Here is a 24,481-nt window from a genome sequence, read left to right on the forward strand (position 1 = left end):
ATACGACTAGTAGTTTGATCAAACAATGGCAGTTCAGGTTTCGACGAAGATCATGTCCAAATCAAAGGATTCTGATATGGAAGAGAAGTCGTCACAATCAGGATCTGTTACTTTCTTCTCCACCTGAATCCCATCCAAATGACGCGAAACTTCCTTCATCGTTGGCCTGCTCTTACCGTTCAAATGCAGACATCTTCGAGCAATCTCGGCCATCGCCTCGATTTCTTCCCTTCTGCCCTCTCTCAGCACCCTCGCGTCGATAATATCAAACACATTATTCTCTTCCATGGAAAGAAGGAAGTGCATGGCCAGACCCCTTCCCTCCTCCACTCTTACAGCAGATACAGCTTTCTCCCCTGTCAGAAGCTCTACCAGCACCACTCCAAAGCTGTAAACATCGCTCTTTTCTGTGAACTGGCTCGACTGGAAGTACTCTGGATCCAAGTACCCGAATGTCCCTACTACTCGCGTGGTCACGTGAGTTTGATCAATGCAAACTGATCTCGACGTCCCAAAATCTGAAATTTTAGCCCGCTTCGTCTCGTCCAAGAGTATGTTTGTCGACTTGATGTCTCGGTGGTAAATGGGATTAGACGCGGCAGAGTGTAAGTACGCGAGTGCTCCGGCTACTTCTTTCGCAATTCTCACCCTCATCTCCCAAAATAAGGGGAAATCCTCATGTGGATGATGGATGTGAGAGAATAGAGTTCCGTTTGAGACGAACTCGTACACGAGATGAGGAACTTCGCTCTCCAGACAACACCCCAACAACTTCACCACATTCCTGTGATTGATCTGCGATACAATCACAACCTCGTTAATGAAGCCTTCCACGTCGTCACCTTGGTTCACCCTCTCCGACTTCTTCACTGCCACGATTCTTCCATCCTCCAATATCCCTTTATACACAACGCCTTCGCCACCACGGCCAAGTACTCGATTCTCATTATAATCATCGGTAGCTTTTGCCAGCTCAACAGAACTGAACAGTCTGGTTTTCTCAATCCCATTCTCAATTGCAGCCAACTTCTGCTCCAACAAAACGCCTCCATTTCTCTTGAAAAACATGTGTTTTCGGCTGGCCTTGATAGCATTGATTGCTTCTGTGATAGCTTCTCCGAGCCTCAATGCTGCAGCGACAAAGATCAGCACACCGAGGAAAATCCCAACGACGAGGGATGTTTTTCTGATGATAACAGGAAATGTTATTTTGTGATTCTCTTTTCGGTTCCCATTTATGCAATCATAATTATTCAACGATGGATCACTACATTCATCGATAACTTCACATCCTTCAACTAAATATGGATTTCCTTCATATCCAGAGTTGCAGAAACAGAACCTACTAGAAGAGGTAAGATTATATTCAGATTCATCTAACAGTGAAGGATATTCGCAATCACCGTTGGAGATACTTTCTCCACTTCCGAATTCCCACTCAAGCACCAAAGGCACGAATCGAAACTCTTGATCAAATGGATTCTGCATATCACTCACGATGCCTTTATACGCCGTATAATCCTCATTGTCCAGCCAAACCTTGTCAACGGGAAATACATACCCGCAAAAGGTACTATTATTCGCTTGAATGCTTTCGTACGTAAACTCAAACTGTTGTGCTCGTCTTGGAATTGAGATTTGGCAGCAGTTCACGCCGTTGCAACTGAAATCAGTAGTATTAGCATCACACATAGGCATGCACCCTCCAGCCGCTGTTTCATTAGCGCGCAACCACACTGAATTCTTGCAGCCTAGCACAGTCAGCGCGTTGTACTGTGCTGAGACCGTGAACGGACTTTCTGTGAGCGATGCAGGTATAGCTTCCCGTCTTTGCCCTTCATAGCAGTTGACAGGAAACACGGGAAGATTCACTATAACCACACCATAAATGGAAATATTTATCACTTCCAAGTTTATGTTGCTCATGTAGGCCGTTGAGGGATTTCCTGTGCAATTAACTGTGAAGGACGAGTTTGCACTGCAATCAGAGCCTATCCCAAATGGATAGGGAATGGTGAGATTGCCACATTTCTCTTGGCAACCGGGCTTCGAGAGTGAAGCAGCTGTCGCCATTGTGGAACTCAGAAATACGAATGTAATGACTCGGGCTATCAAGGGAAACACCATCCCTCCTTGCAATATGCCTATTTCTTCAAGTATAAATGTACATACACCTTTAGATATTGTACATTTATGGAAATGAAATACAGAAATTCAAAAACAAATTCAGGTTAGAGAATGTAAGAAGAGGGAATATGCATATAAGTATTTAACATACCTTTTCTGGTAGTGTATGAAGTGTATTTCAAGAACTCTAACTGCTACTAACTATTTAATTTTTAGTACATATATTGTTTAACAGATTATAAATGTTGTAGAAAACACAGAGAAACTTTGGAAATCACATCCGACTATTGGCTGCCGTCTTAGTGTTTATAATTAACACAAACTTTGAAAATCACATCCTTAGAAATAAGGCAACAACATTATTGTCTTTAATGATAAACACTGAACATAATTTTTTACTGACATAAATTAAATTGTGTATTAACACAAACATACACAGTATCCAAATAGCTGGAAGCTAAAGAAAATATATTGGTTACCACATTAACTTGTCATGGGAATAGTCTTCAAGACTCATCAGATGACGAACATTCAATGATTTCCGAGATGGAAGAGAGGCCATCAGAGTCAACATCTTCAATAGGATCACAGCCACTGCTTTGTATCTGATTTTCAGGAATCTCTACTTTGATTCCTTCCAAATGGTGCGAAACTTCCATCATCGTTGGCCTGCCCTTCCCATTCAAATGCAGACATCTTTTGGCGATTTCAGCCATCGCCTCGATTTCCTCCTTTTTGCCCTCTTTGAGTACCCTTGCATCAACAATATCAAATAACTGATCTTGCTCCATCGAATGTAGGAAATGCATGGACAGACCCCTACCTTCTTCAACTCTAACAGCCGATATTGCCTTCTCTCCAGTTAGAAGCTCAACCAACACCACACCAAAACTGTAAACATCGCTCTTTTCTGTGAACTGGCTCGACTGGAAGTACTCAGGATCCAAGTACCCAAACGTGCCTACCACTCGTGTGGTCACGTGAGTTTGATCGAGAGAAATTGATCTTGATGTCCCAAAATCTGATATTTTGGCTCGATATTTCTCATCCAAGAGTATGTTGGTTGATTTGATGTCACGGTGATAGATAGGAACAGATGCAGCAGAGTGCAAGTACGCAAGAGCTCCGGCCACTTGCTTTGCAATTCTCACCCGCATTTCCCATAATAAGGGGAAATCTTCATGTGGATGATGGATGTGAGAAAAAAGAGTGCCATTGGGGATGAACTCGTAGACCAGACGAGGTACTTCACTTTCCAGACAACACCCGAGCAGCTTTACCACATTCCTATGGTTTAACTGTGATACAATCACAACCTCGTTAATGAAGTCTACCACATCACCTTGTTTGACCCTCTCCGACTTCTTCACTGCCACGATTCTTCCATCCTCCAACATCCCTTTATACACAACACCTTCACCACCACGGCCAAGTACTCGATTCTCATTGTAGTCATCAGTAGCTTTGGCCAACTCAACAGAACTAAACAATCTTGTTTTCTCAATGCCTTTCTCAATAGCAGCCAACTGTTGCTCCAACAAAATGCCTCCATTTCTCCTGTAAAACATGTATTTTCGGCTGGCCTTTACCATCTCTGTAATAGTTTTGCCAAACTTCCAAGCTGTAGTGAGCAAAAGCAACCCACCAAACACACTGCCAATAATGATGGATGGTATTTTAATGCTATCTTGAGATCTATTATTGTTATAAAGCCCATCTGGATATTGACATCCATCAAACATATATGGATTTCCTTCATATCCTGCACTACATGTGCAGTATTCTGTTGAAGATACATACTCATATTCGTGATAATAAGATAAATATCTCTTTTGATATTGATAATAATCAAACAATGATCCACATTCTGAATAATCCGAGTCTGTGTGGTATTCAAAAGGATCGGTAATTTTTATCTTGCAACTACCTTCATCAAAGGACTGATATCCATAATGAGATGGAGATGAGCAATTTAAATTGTAGAACGTTCTTTCATTACCATATTCCCACTCAAGTACCAACGGCACAAATCCAAACTCGCGATCAGATGGATTCGACAGATCATCCACAAGGCCTTTATACCTTTTGTAATCCCCATTTTGCATCCATTTCTTGTCAACAGGAAAAACATACCCACATAAACTGCTGTTGCTGGTTTGAATACTTTGGTAAGTAAACTCAAACTCATGGACTCGTCTTGGAATTGATGTTTTGCAGCAATTTACGCCATTGCAACTGAGTGCGTCTGTAGAATTAGCATCATCACACATAGCCAAGCATCCTCCAACTTCCTTTCCATTATCATGAAGCCACACAGCATTCTTGCAGCCTAGTACGACTAACGTGTTGTAGTGTGCTGAGACTGTGAACGGACTTCCTGAGAGTGATATGGGTAGAGATTCTCTTCTTTGCCCTTCAGAGCAGTTTATCGACGACACGGGCAGATTCACTATAACCACACCGTAGATAGAAACATTCACTATTTCTAAGTTTATAATGTTCAAGAATGGCACCATTCTTGTGGAGTTTCCTGCCGAATATTTGCATATAACTGCGAATGAGGGGTTTGCACTGCACAGGTAACCAATTCCAAAAGGATAGGGAATGGTGACATCTCCACACTTTTCTGGACACCCGGGTTTCGACATGGAAATTGCAAGAGTTGGGGTTATGGCAAAGGATAGGGTGGAAAAGACCAGAACTACCAAGGCTAGCTTCATTGCTTGCTGAAAAGAGTGGTGAATATGCAATCACAGTGTTGGTATTATTATAGAAATAAGTGTGATTGATATATAATCATGATGTTTTGAATCTTTTGAAGTTCACTACAAAATCAAATTAACAAGGAAAGGAAGCAATGGACCAAAAACAGAGTAGACCACTCAAACGAGTGATGAGTTTTATCAGCAACACACTTGATTTAGTCACCAACAAGAAAGTATTCCAGAGACTTCTACTCAACCGAGAGGTGTGTCACAACTACACGCCCGGCCAAGTGTGAAAAATAACAAACGTGAATGTGGGTTACATTCACATACCTTTATTGGTAGTGTTATGAAGTTGAGTTCAAGAACTCTAGCACCTTAATATTGTTTGACAGATTAATGTTGTAGAAAAGACAACTAGAGACCTTGGTCGTTTCGTTACTCATTGATATTATGTGCATATATATAATCAACAAAAACTTTGGAAATCACTTCCTTAGAAATAAGGTAATGAAGTTTAATGTTTTTAATGATGAACACTACACATAATATGTTACACACATAAGTTAAACTGTGTATTAAACAAACAGAGAAAAGTAAAACACACACACACACACGCATAAGAATCCAAATAGCTGCAAGATAAAGAAAATCATTGTCATAGTATTATTCTTCAAGACTCATCAGACGATGAAGATTCAACGATTTCTGAGATGGAAGAGAAGCCATCAGAATCAACATCTTCAATAGGGTCACAGCCACTGCTTTGTATCTTATTTTCAGGAATCTCTACTTTGATACCTTCCAAGTGGTGCGAAACTTCCTTCATCGTTGGCCTGTCCTTCCCATTCAAATACAGACATCTTTTAGCGATTCCAGCCATCGCCTCGATTTCCTCCTTTTTGCCCTCTTTGAGCACCCTTGCATCAACAATTTCGAATAACTGATCTTGCTCCATGGAATGCAGGAAATGCATGGCCAGACCCCTTCCTTCCTCAACTCTAACAGCCGATACAGCTTTCTCCCCTGTCAGAAGCTCAACCAGCACCACTCCAAAGCTGTATACATCACTCTTTTCAGTGAAATGGCTCGACTGGAAGTACTCAGGATCCAAGTATCCGAACGTGCCTACCACTCGGGTAGTCACGTGAGTTTGATCAAGAGAAATTGATCTTGATGTCCCAAAATCTGATATCTTGGCTTGATATTTCTCATCCAAGAGTATGTTGCTTGACTTGATATCACGGTGATAGATAGGAACCGATGCAGCTGAGTGCAAGTAGGCAAGTGCTCCGGCCACTTGCTTGGCAATTCTCACCCTCATTTCCCAGAATAAGGGGAAATCCTCATGTGGATGATGGATGTGAGAGAATAGAGTGCCGTTGGGGATGAACTCATAGACGAGGAACTTCACTTTCCAGACAGCACCCTAACAACTTGACCACATTTCTGTGGTTTATTTGTGATACAATCACAACCTCGTTAATGAAGCCTTCCACGTCGTCACCTTGGTTCACTCTCTCTGACTTCTTCACTGCCACGATTCTTCCATCCTCCAACATCCCTTTATACACAACGCCTTCACCACCACGGCCAAGTACTCGATTCTCATTGTAGTCATCAGTAGCCTTTGCCAACTCAACGGAAGTAAACAATCTGGTTTTCTCAATGTCATTCTCAACAGCAGCCAACTGTTGCTCCAACAAAATGCCTCCATTTCTCTTAAAAAACATGTGTTTTCGGCTAGCCTTGATAGCCATAACTATCTCTGTAATAGCTTTGCCAAACTTCCAAGCTGCAGCGAGCAAAATCAACCCACCAACTACACTGCCGATAACAATGGATGCTATTTTAATGATGGCAAGATATATATTACTCTTATGGTTATAAAATTCATTTGGATAATATCCATTGGGTAACTGATTGCTACAGTTATATGGATCGCTACATTTATAAACATAAGTATCACTACACCCATCACGTATATATGGATTTCCTTCATATCCTCCACATGTGCAGTATTTTGTAGAAGATTGATATGAAGTGTATCCAGAGTAACCCAAGGGGAAAATCGGGTTTGTGGGGGAGTTTACACTAAAGATTACGTAAATGTACCCATTTTGTTATCTATTCCACAAATGGGAAAAACGCCAACCACATTGGCGTTTTTATTAGTAAATACGCCAACGTCATTGGCGTGTTTTAAGGTAAAAACGCCAACGATGATGGCGTTTTATACTTGTGCCGTATTTTGGGTGTATGCTCTCGGATTGTAATTACGATGAAACACGCCAACTTGGTTGGCGTGTATAAATAAAAAAACGCATTTGTAAATGGCGTGTTTTCTTTGTTGAAACGCCGAACATATTGACGTTTTGTAAAAGACGCCAACCGGAGTGGCGTATTTACTTAATCATGAAAAACGCCATTCTGAGTGGCGTGTTTAATCAGACTGATATACCAGGCGTTCCTCCCCCAAATCGCGAAAACCTCACAACACACAGCCTTCGCGATTTCTCCAGCTGCGCGCCTTCTCTCCGTGATTTCGGCCTACATTCATCAATCGGTGCTATTCTCCCCCAAATTCATCTATTTTATTCGGTTAGTATGCTTACCTTTTACATAATTATAGTAATTGGTGGATAGCTAGGGTTTGTAATGGGTTGTGAATTGAGTAGAAATATTATGCATTTTGGATTGGTTGAATGATATTATTGTTGATTATTATGTTGGATTGTGTTGGGTTTAAGTTAATTTGTGTATAAATTTGATTATAAGCCTAAACCCTAGGGTTTTTATAGCTAAAAAATTGGGCAAATTGTTTTGATTTATGTGGGTTTTGGTTGATTAGTTTAGATTGTTAAATTTGTTTAGGTTAGGCAAAATTGAAATTGGTAGGTTGGGCGAATTGTTAATTGAAATTGTTAATTTTGTGTAGGTGAATTGGTTTATGATTTTGAATGTGCAATGTTGTGTAACTTGCTTATTTGATGTTGGTGTTCAATTTTGTGATATTGGATTAAATTGTATCTAATTATTGAAATGGTTTATGGTTGGTTATTGTTGAATTTGGTTTATGAAATTGGATTAAATGTTATGGTTGGTTATTGTTGAATTTGAATTATGTAGGTAAATTATGGCATCATCTTCAACCTCTCGTCGTCGGCTTGCATGTGGTCCTGCGGATCCATCTGTATTATATTTTCAGAGACAACACGTCTCTAACAACATATGGGCAGGAGTTCCATCCGAAGATGTACGCTGCCGACGATTTGAAGGAAAAATTTGGGATGTTCCCATCCAGCAACATGTCTTGACAATAGTGGACCAGATGGGGTTTGGGGGTATGTTAAGGTGTGGTAAACCAAAAGAAATTGACCACCATCTTATCACAGCTCTGATTGAACGTTGGAGGCCAGAGACTCACACGTTTCACTTTCCAGTCGGTGAAGCGACTGTGACACTGGAAGACGTGGAGGTCTTATGGGGCCTGAAAGTTGATGGAGAGGCTCTGACAACTTACATCCCCCCGACGGACGCGGGATATTGGACGGACAGGTGTATGGATTTTCTAGGATTCATACCGGAAGCATCCGAGTTGAAGGAAATGGCTTTTAAGCAGACGAGCTTATCGCGCCAATTGAGGATTGAGTTGTCTAATGACCACGAACACTACATATATGCTCAGCGGGCTCGTATCTATTGTCTGCTATTACTTGGTGGTCTGATGATCCCCAACGCCACCGGAAATAAAATTCCGTTCTTCTACCTACACTTTTTCATGGATATAGAACGGTGTTCTACATATAGCTGGGGTGGGGCGACGCTTGCTTGCTTGTACCACAATTTGTGTGAAGCGGCCGTTGGTCAGAGGACGGATGTAGGGGGAGCCTTAACTCTATTACAACTTTGGGCTTGGGAGAGAATCCCAAATATTAGACCGAGGATGCTAGATCCCGTGCATACAGACTATCTACCATGTGCAAGCGCGTAAGTTGTTCATTAATTGCGTTTTTAAACTTAATGTTCATCAATTTTCGTGTTCTTCGCTCATAATTTAAATTTTTTAGATGGAATGGCCCGGCGTCATATGTAAAAGCACCCGGACATTGTGTTGAAAATTTCCGAGATCAGTTCTCCATGATGCATCCTAATCAGGTACTTCATATATTTATAAAATGTTTTTGGTTTTTTGTTTTTTGTTTTTATGGAAATTATTTTGAAAAATTTGTATCACATGTAGTTTATTTGGAGGCCTTATCTCCACCGGGAGTTGCCGGAAAGTTGTGATGCCGGTCGTCCTATATGGATGTCGATCACAACGCTTATTTGTTGGAATCTGGCTGAGCCACACCTGCCACACCGAGTGTTGCGCCAATTCGGGATTGTCCAACCGTATATCCCGGATCTCCCCCGGTTCCACGGTTCTGATTTTTTGAAACAGGATCGCCGTGGAAAAGCTGGTCGGAATTGGGTTCAATGGCACGCCAATTATATACAGGAGTGGGACAACAGACACTTTACGATATGGACTGATCTGGAGGACAGTACTGAGCCTGTTGCAACGGAAGAATATATGAATTGGTTTCGCCAGATCACTGTGGTGTATTTAACCAAACCCGGCGTGCATGCTGAAGAGGGATTCCACGAAACCGCATCTTCTCATAACTTTACGGTACATTATTCATACTTAACTAAACCCTGATTACTTATTCAAATTCATATTATGATATGTACTTAACTTTGAAAAATTGTAGGTGGAGACGCTTCACAAAATACGTCACTATCTAAGTGGTCGAGCTGCGACAGGACATTTCTGTCCGGATATGGAAACCATTTCGAGGATGGTTGAAGAAGGACTGCAGATATCCGGGGAGCCTCAGCTGATGGACTACCCTCCTTCGCAGCGCTCTGCAATGGACGTGGACGTACCCATAAGGCAAAAGGCAAAACGACGAACCAAGCAGAAAACCGTCCGCGGAGAGTCGTCATCTCAGTTCGTACACGACTCCGATGACGATTTTGAGGACCCACCTCCACCGAGCTCTGCACTTCGAGGCCGTCATTCTATTAGCCATACCGGTGGTACCGGAGAAGATATTGGCCTCAGTGATGTCCCCGCTTCTCCACCGCGGTCGTCTGTGCAGGAGGATCTTGAGAATGCTGTTGTTCAAGATACTCCTCCCTCAAGGATCCCTAGATCTACATCTACTATTGGGAAGGGGATACGGCGTCTGTTTATGCGGAAACGTCGTGACGATTGAACTAATTTGAATGCTTGATATTACTGTAATTTGATATTGATGTTTTTTCATTTGATTTGAACTCATTGATTTTAAGTCTTTATGATTAAGTATTTGGATGTCTGAATTATTATTTCCTAGTAGAAATGAAAATGAAAACAGGCAAATAAAGAGATATTGGCGTTTTTGTGAATGTAAGTCTTTGTGAAAAACGCCAATGCTATTGGCGTTTTTAAGTTAGTTTATATTTTTGCCCGTTTTGTCTACGACGAATGCGGACATTCTGAACAAACACGCCATTCCCGTTGGCGTTTTTAATAAGACGCCATTCCCGTTGGCGTGTTATTTAAAAACGCCATTCCCGTTGGCGTTTTTAAGTGAGTGTGCACGGAACGAGCCAGGCGGCCGAGGTGCCGAGCAGGGGGCCGAGGTGCCGAGCAGGGGGCCGAGATGCCGAGCCAGCGGGCCGAGGTGCCGAGCCAGGCGGCCGAGGTGCCGAGCCAGGCGGCCGAGGTGCCGAGCAGGGGGCCGAGGTGCCGAGCAGGGGGCCGAGATGCCGAGCCAGCGGGCCGAGGTGCCGAGCAGGGGGCCGTGTTATTTAAAAACGCCAACGGCATTGGCGTTTTTAAGTTAGTTTTTTCGTTGCTCGTTTTTTCTACGCCGAAAGCGGACATTCTGAACAAACACGCCAGTCGCGTTGGCGTGTTTCAGTAATAACACGCCATTCACGTTGGCGTTTTAAAGTGAAAAGACGCCAATTAAGTAGGCGTCTCTTCAAACACGCCACTCATATCGGCGTGTCCTATAAAAAAACGCTCCCACAGCTAAGAGTTTTTAATCATTTCATCATTATTCAATATATAAGTACATACAAATATTACCCTATACATTAGTCCAAATCTTGCTAAATACAGAAATCCAATATTACACAATGCATACGTTCAATTGTCTCGCCTTTTCCGCGTAAAAAAGCTACGGATCCCCTTCCCGATTCTGGCGGTTGAGAGTCTAGACGGAGGAGTCTCTCGCACAACGACATTCTCTAAATCAACCCCAAAATATTCGTCTCGCACAGAAGACCGAGGTGGAGAATGTGGGACATCACTGAGACCGATGTGTTCGCCTGTACCACCAGTGTGGCTGACAGAGTGACGACCTCGAACTGCAGATCTTGGTGGAGGTGGAGGCATAAAATCGTGATCGACATCATCAGTGTGACTGACAGAATGACGACCTCGAACTGCATATCTTGGTGGAGGTGGAGGCAAAGAATCGTCAGCGGCATCATCTATCAACTGATTATCCATCCTTGGTGGAGGTGGATGCAAAAAATCGTCAGCGGCATCATCTACCAACTGAGTATCCATCCTTGAATGAGCATTCGGGCAGTTGCGCCTGTCGTGACCTGGTTGACGGCAATGTTTACATCGGCGTCGGGCTCGTGGCTGGTCAGCTTCACGGACATCCATCTGATTAGGAATCCTAGTAGTACGGTATCGACCGCGACTTTTAGGCATTAACTGAGCTCGTGAACATTGCAAAGTCCATTCAGGCACGGCCCAATAATCTTGGTGTCTGGGTGGATTGAACACCGTAGAATATTGGTGTACCCAAACACTTGTGCGGTATACGGGATCAACAAGCGACAGCATGTTGTCGTTTCTAAAACGCGCAACTGCCGCTGCATGTGAACATGGAAGTCTCCACATCTGCCACTTTTGACATTTGCAGTGCGAGTCCAAGTACTTTACCTTCCACTTATTAGCGCCCTTTCCACCAATTCGACGCTTTGTTCGAACCACATAATGCCCTGCAATTGTGTTGGGTGCTCTCACATTATGCAATTGACCTTTTGCATCATTTTTGCACACCTTTTCATGCGCCCACGGGGTAAGTGGTGTGGCACACTGTGTTGATGCAATTGACCGGTCATTGAACCATTCTATTGTCCTCCAGAATATCATATCAATGCAAGCTTTAATTGGGAGTTGTCTTGCGCCTCTCAACACATTGTTGTAAGATTCCACCATATTAGTGGAAACCTCACCCCATCTTTTGTGTTTGTCATACGCCAGATTCCATTTTTCTAACTCCACGGCATCAAGGTACTGCAAAGCCTCGTTGTTGACGTTTCGAAGTAAACGACGTCTGATCTTAAACTTGCGCTTCTTGGTAGCAATACCAATTTTCCAAACAAGTCTTTTGACCATGATACCTTTGTGATTCTGCAAAACATTCTTTCTAACATGTACCAAGCAAAATCTGTGATGACCCACATTGGGTTCTTCTTTCCATATGGGAGAATTCATTGCATCTATGATTCCCACATGCCTATCAGATATGACACATATTTCATGCTTTGCTACATGAAGTCTAATGCGTTCCATAAACCAATTCCAACTTTCTTTGGTTTCCTCATCAACAATGGCATATGCAACAGGCAAACATTTCTTATTAGCATCAAATCCAACGGCAATAAGAATTTTACCTCGACATCGTCCACGTAGATGAGTTCCATCAACCGTTAAAACTGGTTTGCATAGTTGAAAAGCCTCCACAGCTGGTCCAAAAGCCCAGAATACGTACTTGAATACCTTGTTCATACCATTGCTTAATATGTCATCGTGCATCCATTCCACAATTGTGCCAGGATTTTGTCTTTGCACTTCATTCAAATAAGCTGGTAAAACTTTGAACGACCACTCCCATCCACCGTATACAAGCTCAATCGCTGTCCTCCGAGCATACCATGCTTTCTTGTAACTAACTTTGACATGAAATCTATTTTCAATATCCGCCACAATTGCTTTTACCTTGTAGCAAGGATCGTTTTCTATCTGATGGCGAACACTCAACGCTATCATACCCGACGAAAGATTAGCGTGACCATTATAGTTACGATCCCCCATGCAAGTATGAGCAGTGCTGAACACTCTAATTTGCCAGTGTTCATCATGCTTCCTCAGTGTTGCTCGGCACTCCCACAAACATGGCGGTAAGGACTTATCTTTCGGATTTCCCTGTGGCCACTTACAAACTGCATGCCATCTCTTTCCTTTACTTTCAACAACTGTATATTGTCGGATTTTTTCCAAATGCCAATGAGTCACAGCTGCCTTCAATTCCAACTTCGTTCTAAATTTAGTATGCAAACCGACATTGGTAGGATCCTTTTCACTCCAATAATGCACACTGGGATCATCACGCTCAAAGTTTTTGGGATCAAAACTATCATATGGACCTGGTAAGGTGCGAAAGTAGTTGATTCCAGGCTGTGGGAACTGTGGAACTACTCTTCCTCCAACTGCCCTTCCACCAACTGATGTTTCTCCAACTGCTGTTTCTCCAAGTGGAATGGATGGTCTTGAAGCAACAAATTGTTCATCATCCGACGGATCACCATCTGAGTCTGTACTAACCGTGTCGGATTCTTCAGAATTATAAGGTGATTGTGGATCAAGAAAGTCGGCTTTATCAGGACCTATTATGTCCTCCACCACATCACAATTGTCACGATCCCCTAAATGCACGCCTCCAGCTTCAAAATCTTGTGTTGCAGCTAAATATGGTTCTTCGGCTCTCGTAGACGTACCAACATCAAAATCTTGTGTTGCAGCAAAATATGGTTCTTGGGCTCTCGTTGACGTACCAGCATCATAACTTATGACATGATGACTATGATGTTGAGTAATTGCCGAATACTCAACATATAATTCAATTACACCTCCAATAACCATACTCTCACTAAACATTAGTTGCATGCATACTTCTTCTAGTTGAACACCTATAAACGTGACTCCGGATCCAAAGCATATAGTACGTTTCCATATTATTTGAATATTGTTTTCATATATGCTTATCCCCATCCTTTCACAAATTTTTTCCACAAGGTCATCGTACGAAATTGTTTCATCCAACATAATGAATCCTTTAGCAAAAGGAGGATCATACGAAATAACTGCTCCGGGAATTATCTTTCCACCCCAATATAAATTGACACACCACGTCATACTATCTGCAATAATGTAAAACACAAATAAATATGTATTATTTTTACATTCATCATTATGTAGAGTCAGCCAAAAAATTGACAAAATAATTCTATTAAATACACTACAATATGTATTATCATAACAATCCATAAAATATACTATAACATATAATAGCATAACAATTGGTCAAAATATTTCCATTAAAATATATACTATCATAATAATCCATCAAAATATTAGTGTACCCATAATAATTGGTCAAACTATTATATTAATTACACTACAATATATATTATCACAACAATCAATCAAATATTGGAAGACTAATGTTTAGAAGAATGAGTCTAAAATTTGATATACTAACCGATTAGAAGGACTAATGGTTGAAAGAATTAGCCAAATTCAAAATATCCACGCTTAAATCCACCACCGGGTCGACCCGAGCGAAAGGTTTTTATGCGTTTGGGAAGGGTTTTCGCGTTTTGGGGAGGGAAAGTGTTTATGGTCGCGATGTTGGGGGAGATCTGATAAGGATATGGTTCAACAGAAACACGCCGCTCAAATTGGCGTTTTTAAGCATAACACGCCAACCTCAGTGGCGTTTTTATTAATTAAACACGCCAACTACATTGGCGTTTTACCTGGTATACACGCCAACTTCATTGGCGTTTTTTCCCGTCGCTGTATTTGGCGAAAATACACCTCCAATACGACGCGAAGATAAACGCCAATGAGGTTGGCGTTTTTACTAATAGAAACGCCAATGTGGTTGGCGTTTTTCCCATTTTTGGAATAGATAACAAAATGGGTACATTTACGTAATCTTTAGTGTAAAGTGCCCCATAAACCCGATTTTCCCTAACCCAAGTATGTTTCGTATTCATAAGAACTACGAGGACATCCATAATTTGAATCCGGAGATGAGCAATGACCATCTTGATTACCAAATTCCCACTCAAGTACCAACGGCACAAATCTAAACTCGCCATCAAATGGATTCAACAGATTATCAACAAGGCCTTTAGGCTTTTTGTAACCCTCAATATCCCACCAATTAGTGTCAACAGGAAAAACATACCCACAGAAACTGCTATTGCTGGGTTGAATAAATTGGTAAGTAAACTCAAACCCCTGGCCTCGTCTTGGAATTGGTGTTTGGCAGCAATTTATGCCGTTGCAACTGGTCACGCCTGAAGCATTAGCATCATCACACATGGCCAAGCATCCTCCAACAAGCGTTCCATTATCATGAAACCACACAGCAGTGTTGCAGCCTAGTACCAAAAACGTGTTGTCAAGTGCTGAGACTGTGAACGGACTTCCTTTGAGTGATATAGGTATAGACTCTCTTGTTTGCCTTCCTTCAGAGCAGTTCATAAGCGACACGGGCAGATTCACTATAACGCACCACAGAGTGAAACCTTCACTACTTCCAAATTTATGTTGCTCAACAATGGAACCATATTTCCTGTTGAGTTTTTGCAAATAACTGTGAATGAGGAGTTTGCACTGCATTTGGAACCAATTCCAAAAGGATAGGGAATGGTGACATTTCCACATTTTTGTGGACAACCGGGCTTCGACATGGAACGTGCAAGATTTGGGGTTATGGCAAAGCATAGGGTGTAAAAGACCAGAATTACCAAGGCTAGCTCCATTTCTTGCTGGAAAAAGTGGTGAATATTCAATCATAATGATAACTATGATTCAGACATAATAATAATGGAGTTTTGAATTATGTAAAGTTCACTGCATAACCAAGTTTACACGCAAAGGACCAAAAACAGGGTTTCAAGAATAAACGAATAAATTAGTAGTACTTTTTTTTTAATTTGACATTTTATGTGATAATACGTACAATTTTCTACACTTCTTGTTAATTAAGTCACGTTTCTTTTCGAAATTCTAAAATAATTGAAAATGTAACTGATGTAAATAAAATAGTTCGATTTTCCTCCTTTGGTTTGATGAGTTTTAAACTTTTAATGTGTTTTAGACTCATAATAGATGTAGCTCCCCTTCATAGGTTGCGATTAAAGTTGGACATTCCCGACACATTCCTAAATATTATTCTCACTACAATTCCTTTCTTTTTCACTTTTTTAACAAAACAACGCTACATCAAATCTCGCGACGAATACTTCATAAGTGGACTTAGGCGCGATAGATTTTTTGAGTTAAACTATTGCTTGCTTACCATCTTTGTTGGGGATTTTGTGGCGAACTGAAAAATGTATCCCATTGCAAGAATATGTCTAGGATAATAAATTTATATTTATAGACAAGCAATCAATATTCTCTCTGTCCATTAAAAATGAAATGTTTTTCTTTTTAGATTATCTCATTAAAAATGAAATATTTTTCTTTTTAGATTATCTCATTAAAAATGAAACGTTTTCTAAAATGAAAATATCTCTATCTCTATTTTCTATTCATTAATTCGCAAAATAACACTACTTAAAAACTCGTGTTGATTCCCAAATATTGCATATTTAATGGGATGGAGAGAATATTATCTTATATTTAATTCAAGTATAGCAATAAATTCGTGTACAAACTAGAGAATTTGGGCCATATTCAATTTGATCCATTACCGTGATTCAAAAGATTAATCTGAGCCCTAACCAAACCCAAGCTCCAAGTTAACGATCAAGTCGAAAAAACAATCCAAAGTTTGCCCCCCTAAGTATAAACATAGTTGCAATTTTGAGTAGCACTCGCCCTATTCCGTAGTAGTGGAGTCATTTTGACATTTTGGCACATTCCACAATAATATAGTCATTTTCCCTTTTTAATAAAAGTCAACATATTTCTTCTCACTTATTTTACTCTTTCTTTCTTTATTCTTTATTCATCTATCTATCTTTTTCATTTCTTACTTTATTATTTATTTACGAGTAAAGGCCAAAATTGGTCCTGAACATATGCCCATTTTATCATTTTGGTCATAAACATTATCTTTTGAATTTTTTGGTCCTGGACATTTCAAATCGGATCACAATTGGTCCTCCGTTAACAATTCCGTTAATATTTAACGGTCAACGATTTTAATCACAATTTTGACCAACCTAAACAATTTTTAATTATTTAATCATCAAAAATATTTTTAAAATAAATTCATAAATAATTTGATTATTTAAAAATTGTTTAAGTTGTAATAAATAATTTATGATTTTTTGATAATAAACACAATTTTGACCAACTTAAACAAATTTTAAGTATTTAATCATCAAAATTATTATTTTTAAATAAATTCATAAATAATTTAATTATTTAAAAATTGTTTAAGTTGTAATAAATAATTTATGATTTTTTATGATAAACACAATTTTGACCAACTTAAATAATTTTTAATTATTTAATCATCATAATTAATTTTTTAAATAAAATCATAAATAATTTTGTTATTTAAAAATTGTTTAAGTTGGAATAAATAATTTAATTATTTAAAAATTATTTAATTATTTAAAAATTATTTAATTATTTCTAATAAATAATTTATAATTTTATTTTAAAAATAATTTTGATGATTAAATAATTAAAAATTATTTAAGTTGGTCAAAATTGTGATTAAAATCGTTGACCGTTAAATATTAACGGAATTGTTGACGGAGGACCAATTGTGATCCGATTTGAAATGTCCAGGACCAAAAAATTCAAAAGATAAAGTTTAGCACCAAAATGATAAAATGGGCATATATTCAGGACCAATTTTGGCATTTACTCTTTATTTAGTTATCTTATCTCACTTAACACAAATTTTCTTAAATTACTTTCCGAAAAGAAACGTCTCCATTACTGCAGAACGAAGGAAGTAGTAATTTTAGAGGCATAAATTATACTCCCAGATGTCACAATTGGGAATGATACAAGATTTTATGGGAATGATACAAGATTTTATGAGATATCGTTTAATATGTAAAATAGAGTGCAAAAAAGTAGTTTAATTTATTAATAGAAATATAATTAAAGTAATAAAAAAGACATGACATATTGTGTGAACAATGAAAACTGAAAACTGAAAGTGTGACTTCGACCTTGAAAACCGAGGGAATATACATGTTATGCATAGTTTTTTACTATAAAAGAAAGTCTTTTAAATTACACTTCAATAACTAAATTCCCAAACAGAAGCCTTCATATGACAAAAAAAAGAGTAGCTCAAATATCATAAATACTACTCCCTCTGTCCCGGCTAAGATGACACAATTCTTAGTCGGCATGAAATTTTATGAGTTATTGGTTAATGTGGTTAACTGAAAAGATAAAAATTATGTGTAGGTATTAAATGGAGAAAAAAAGAGAGTTGAATATTAGAGAAAAAAATGGTTGGATGTATTAATTGAAGAGCGAAAGTTATCAAAAATAGAATAGTAAAGGCCAAAATTGGTTCTGAACATATGCCCATTTTATCATTTTGGTCCTAAACATTATCTTTTGAATTTTTTGGTCCTGGGCATTACAAATCGGATCACAATTGGTCCTCCGTTAACAATTCCGTTAATATTTAACGGTCAACGATTTTAATCACAATTTTGACCAACTTAAACAATTTTTAATTATTTAATCATCAAAAATATTTTTTAAAATAAAATCATAAATAATTTGATTATTTAAAAATTGTTTAAGTTGTAATAAATAATTTATGATTTTTGATAATAAACACAATTTTGACCAACTTAAACAAATTTTAAGTATTTAATCATCAAAATTATTATTTTTAAATAAAATCATAAATAATTTTGTTATTTAAAAATTGTTTAAGTTGGAATAAATAATTTAATTATTTAAAAATTATTTAAGTTGGAATAAATAATTTAATTATTTAAAAATTGTTTAAGTTGGAATAAATAATTTAATTATTTAAAAATTATTTAATTATTTAAAAATTATTTAATTATTTCTAATAAATAATTTATAATTTTATTTAAAAAAACAATTTTGATGATTAAATAATCAAAAATTGTTTAAGTTGGTCAAAATTGTGATTAAAATCGTTGACCGTTAAATATTAACGGAATTGTTGACGGATGACCAATTGTGATCCGATTTGAAATGTCCAGGACCAAAAAATTCAAAAGATAAAGTTTAGGACCAAAATGATAAAATGTGCATATGTTCAGGACCAATTTTGGCCTTTACTCAAAATAGAAATGTGTAATCTTGATTGAGACAGATTAAAATGGAGAATGTATCGTCTTAGTTGGGACGGAGGGAGTAGTAATTTAGAACAGGAAAGGAAAACAACATATAATTGCAATTACTAATGACATCAAAGGATAAATTTGTTTATATAATATACCTTCTTCTACCAAGGCACCAAGTTGGGCTTAAGAGCTAGCTTTTTCCTGGCACCGCTGCTTGATAACATGTACAAGCTTCAATTTCTAGAGAGAGACAGAGAGAGAGTAGTTGCCATATGTGGGAATGACTGAAGTAGATCACCTCTTGCGTTTACTTTACAAAAGAGAGAGAAGACTCGGAAAAATAGCACACAAAAGGCAAATTAAATAGAACTCCAAATTGGTAAGGACTCGAAAATTATTGGGCGATGCTTCAATCTAAATTCAAATTCAACAAAATATTGATAGCCCAATAATTATTGGTTATAATAGCTTTTCAAGCAACATAAAATTTAAATTACTAGAAATATCCACAAACACAAATAATTCATTCGGGAATAAATGTCTCATATTGAATCGGCTCAAATTTTAAGAAATTGTTTGACTTTTTAAAAGAAAGTTGATAGATAAAATTAGTTGAATCTTAATACTTCATGTGTTAGTGGAATGTGGATCCTACTTTTAAATATTACTCCCTCCGTTCCTGAAATTTTGTCACATTTTTTCTTTTCCGACCGTCCCACAAAATTTGTCACATTTCACTTTTTACCATTTTTGGTAGTGGATCTTACATTCTAGTAATTTATCCTTACTCACATTTTATTATAAAATTAATAGGAGTAATTTAAAAGTAGGACTCACATCCTACCAACTTTTTCAACCCACTTTTTATTACATTTCTTAAAACCCATGCTCGGTCTGACAAAATTTGGGGGACGGAGGGAGTAGTTTGTAATAAAATGTGGATGAAATAAGTTAGTAGAATGTAGGGAGACTTGTTGAATATTGTAAAAGTGAAATGAGATATTTATTGGCGAACAGACAAAAAAAGAAAAATATGACATTTAAACGCGGACAGATGGAGTATTATTTGGGGGGTGGATGGAGTATTAGTGTTATACTAATAAAGTGTGATGGAAAATGTGAGGTCCAATTACTAAAAGTATAAATAAATTAAGGCATTTAACGAAACACTAACGGAAAAATATAATAAAGTGTGAGTGGAATGAATTAGTGGAATGTGAAGTTTATTTAAAAAAAATATATATGTAAACTGTGATATTAATGCCGGACTGACGAAAAAGAAAAACAGAAAATATTCAATAGAAATTAGTTGTGTAAACGAAATGAGTCATTCATTTCCCTAAGAACCTTAAGAATTGTAAAAGGGAGGATTATCCATGAATATGGGGCATTTGTCCCTCCTCGTTTACTCATTTCTTTGTACTCTCTCCGTCCTATTAAATATGCAACATTTGCTTTTCGACACGAGATTTTATGTAGTATTGTTTTGTGAGTTAATGAAGAGAGAATAAAGTATGAGAGAAGAAAAAGCAGAGAGAATATTGTTTCCATTTTTAGAAACGTTTCATGTTTAATGGGACAGACCAAAAAGGAAAATGTTTCATTTCTAATGGGACAGAGGGAGTATATTTATACATGAATTTTTTATTATATACTTCAACTACACTAAATGCCCCTTCTCAAATACATAAATTTTTCCAATGTATTATATTTTTGCTCATTCTCCAATAAAATCCTAGCTCCGCCCCTGGTTCAACACTCCTATGCATGTTTGGAATGGAATGCACATCAATCTATGCACGTTTGAAAAAAAAAAGGAATGCACATCGATCTTCTACACGTGATACAAAGAGAGAGAGATAAATGGATTTATCATAGACTTCGAACTGCTTCGGTATAATGTAGAAATGAGTTATGAATGAGTATATAGAAGGACATCAAACTTCTACACGTTATACAAAGAGATAGATAAATGAATTATCATTGATTTTGAACTGCTTCGATATAATGGATTATCAATGAGTATATAGAAGGGCAAGATCACTACCAAGTCAATGGAACAAAAATAGAGTTTCAACGTCAACGAAGTCAATGGAACAAAAATAGAGTTTCAACGTCAACGATTCAAATCCAACGCGTTGAATTGGAAAATATGTGAATTCGGGTCCCTCCATTTGGATATGAACGAAGACTTTGAAAGAGAAATAAGAAGACTTAAGTAAATTGGAAAATAAATTTTGTACGTCACGAAAACTTTAAGACTGTAATCGGTCCAAAAACTGCAAAAAGGTTAGCTTTCAACTTGACAAATCCAACCTTTATTTATAGCCTCTCTATTTTTCTCTCTAATTTTAAGCTTACACAGTTACACTTTATCATTGAATAATTGCGTATGATACTATGACTAGACCAATTATTATATACTTACTTTTTTAAAACTTTAGGCATCCACTGATCATCGAATAGTTGGTTATGACTTGCTCCATACGTCCCATTAAATATGTAACATTTGAGAATCGGCACGTGATTTTATGCAGTGTTGTTTTGTGAGTTAATAAAAAGAGAGTAAAGTAAGAGAGAAGAAAAAATAGAGATATAGTTATTTCCATTTTAGGAAACGTTTCATTTTAATTGGGACAATCCAAAAAGGAAAACGTTTCATTTCTAATGGGACAGAGAGAGTATGACTTTACGAGTACTTTTTAAAACTTAGGCAATCATCACAGACACCAAAACTACTTCAATCTTATACTACCTCCGTCTTTAAAAAAATAAAAAACATTTGAAACGACACGAATTTTAATGCATAATTGGTAAAATAAGAAAGAAGAACCAGTAAAGTAAGAGAGATGGAAGAAAAATGAGAAAAGTAAGAGAAGAGAGGAGAAGGGAAAAAGTAATAGAAATATAGTTAATGGATTGTGAGGTCCATTTTCTAAAATTAAAAATTTTAAAAATTTCAATTTTTAAGAGATAGGCGCAAAATGAAAAATAGTTTCTATTTTTAAAAGATGACTGTATATTTACGTAATTTCCTGTCCTATTCACACCATTGCTTATGTATGCATAGAGGTGCACATTTCCATACTTTTCTGGACAACCGGGCTTCGACATGGAACTTGCAATAATTGGGGTTATGGCAAAGCATAGGGTGGAAAAGACCAGAATTTACCGAGGCTAGCTCCATTTCTTGCTGGAAAAAGTGGTGAATATGCAATCACAGTGTTAATACAATTATAGAAATAAGTGTGATTGATTGTGTTTTGAATCATTTCAAGTTCACTACCAAGCAAATGACCACAAACAGAGTTTCAAGAAACAAGAAAAGTTAAATCCTAACACCTTGATTAGGCCGTGGTCATGGACTGTGTATCCCGATACATGTGACTCGTTTTCTTTTTTGGTTCATCCCGAAATCTTCTTTAAAACACAAAAAGGTGGCTTAAATCTAGTGGATCATACTAATTTAAACACAAAAACACACGAATAACTGATGAGCCATATATATTGGGACGGAAATGAGCATAAGATATCGAGTATTGGATCATAGTAGTAATAACTATTTTAGAACAAGGAACAGAAACACACAAATAAGTACATACTACCTCCGTATTCGAAAAATAGAAATATTTGAAATGACACGAGTTTTAATGCACAATTGGTAAAGTAAGAGAGAAGAATTGGTAAAGGAAAAGAGAGAAGAAAAGAAAAATGAGTAAAGTACGAGAGAGGAAGAGAAAAATTTAGTGAAAGTAGAGTTAATGGATTGTGGGATCCATATCCTAAAATAGAAAGATTTTAAAGTTTCTATTTTTAAGGAACGACCCAAAATAAAAAATAGTTGCTATTTTAAAAAAATGGAGGTAGTATTATTGTAATAAGTAATGAAATCAAAGTATCAATGGTTTACTTTATACCAAGGCACCAAGTTGTGCTAAAAAAACGGAGGTAGTATTATCCTCTCCCCTGTTAGAAGATCAACCAGCACGACTCCAAAGCTGTAAACATCGCTCTTTTATGTGAATTGGTTGGACTGGAAGTACTCTGGATCCAAATATCCAAACGTGCCTACCACTCGCGTGGTCACATGAGTTTGATCAATGGATATCGATCTTGATGTCCCGAAATCTGATAATTTAGCGCGGTACTTTTCATCCAAGAGTATGTTGGTTGACTTGATATCGCGCTGAAAAATGGGGACAGATGCGAAAGAGTGCAAGTAGGCAAGCGCCCCGGCCACTTGCTTCGCAATTCTCACCCTCATTTCCCATAATAAGAAATCCCCTAGACAACTAGACGATGATTGATCTGTGATACAATCACAACCTCGTTAATGAAGTCCACCACATCACCTTGGCTCACCCTCTCCGACTTCTTCACTGCCACGATTCTTCCATCCTCCAACATCCCTTTATATACAACGCCTTCACCGCCACTGCCAACTACCCGATTCTCATTGTAGTCATCAGTACCTTTTGCCAACTCAACAGAACTAAACAGTCTGGTTTTCTCAATGCCATTCTCAATAGCAGCCAACTGTTGCTCCATCAAAATGCCTCCATTCCTCTTGAAAAACATGTGTTTTCGGCTTGCCTTGATTGCTTCTGCAATAGCTTCTCCAAACTTCCAAGCTGCGACGAACAGAATCTGCAAGCCGAACATGCAGATCAACATCACCATACGCGTTTTCCTGATAGATGCAACCTTCAACTAGATACGGATTTCCTTTGTATCCAAAGGCGCACGCGCAATATCTGGCTGAAGATACATAACCACAAGTACTATGGTTATACAAATTGGCTCCAATGCCTAGCTCCCATTCAAGTACCAGTGGTGCCGATCCAAATTCTGGATCTAATGGATTCGACAGATGGCTCACACTGCCTTTATACCTTGTGTACAACACATTTCTCAACCATTGCATGTCTGTAGGAAAAACATACACACAGAAGCTACTGTTTCTGGCATGAATGCTCTCATAAGTATACTGAAGCTCTTTCAGAGGCCTCGGAATCGACACCGGGCAGCAGTTAACGCCATTGCAAGTGGTGTCTGTGACAGATTGGCATGCACCCTCCAACTGCTGTTGCGTTAGCACGCAGCCACACTGAGTTAGTATTATAGAACAAGGAACACAAACACACAAATACGAGTATATTATTGCGATAAGTGATGAAATCAAAGGATCAATTGTTTACATACCTTTTTTCCACCAAAGCACCAACTTGTGCTTAAAAACTAGCTTCAATTTTCAAACACAGAGAGAA

The 24,481-nt window shown here is 38.0% G+C and overlaps 2 protein-coding genes and 1 pseudogene across 2 annotated transcripts; all 3 read right to left on the reverse strand.

The window, feature by feature from the left end:
* Positions 1-7: 7 nt before the first annotated feature.
* LOC121781043 (wall-associated receptor kinase-like 1) lies at positions 8-2,127 on the reverse strand. The gene has a single exon (XM_042178724.1). The coding sequence runs from the start codon at positions 2,125-2,127 to the stop codon at positions 34-36; it is 2,094 nt and encodes a 697-aa protein (XP_042034658.1). The 3' UTR covers positions 8-33.
* A 506-nt stretch (positions 2,128-2,633) lies between these two features.
* LOC121781731 (wall-associated receptor kinase-like 1) lies at positions 2,634-5,113 on the reverse strand. Its single transcript, XM_042179427.1, has one exon. It carries the CDS (start codon positions 4,845-4,847, stop codon positions 2,634-2,636), a length of 2,214 nt encoding a protein of 737 aa, XP_042035361.1. The 5' UTR covers positions 4,848-5,113.
* Positions 5,114-5,298: 185 nt separating this feature from the next.
* On the reverse strand, positions 5,299-19,544 carry LOC121781041 (annotated as a pseudogene).
* Positions 19,545-24,481: the final 4,937 nt, after the last annotated feature.

Source organism: Salvia splendens, chromosome 20, assembly GCF_004379255.2.
Source record: "Salvia splendens isolate huo1 chromosome 20, SspV2, whole genome shotgun sequence".
Lineage (NCBI taxonomy): Eukaryota > Viridiplantae > Streptophyta > Magnoliopsida > Lamiales > Lamiaceae > Salvia > Salvia splendens.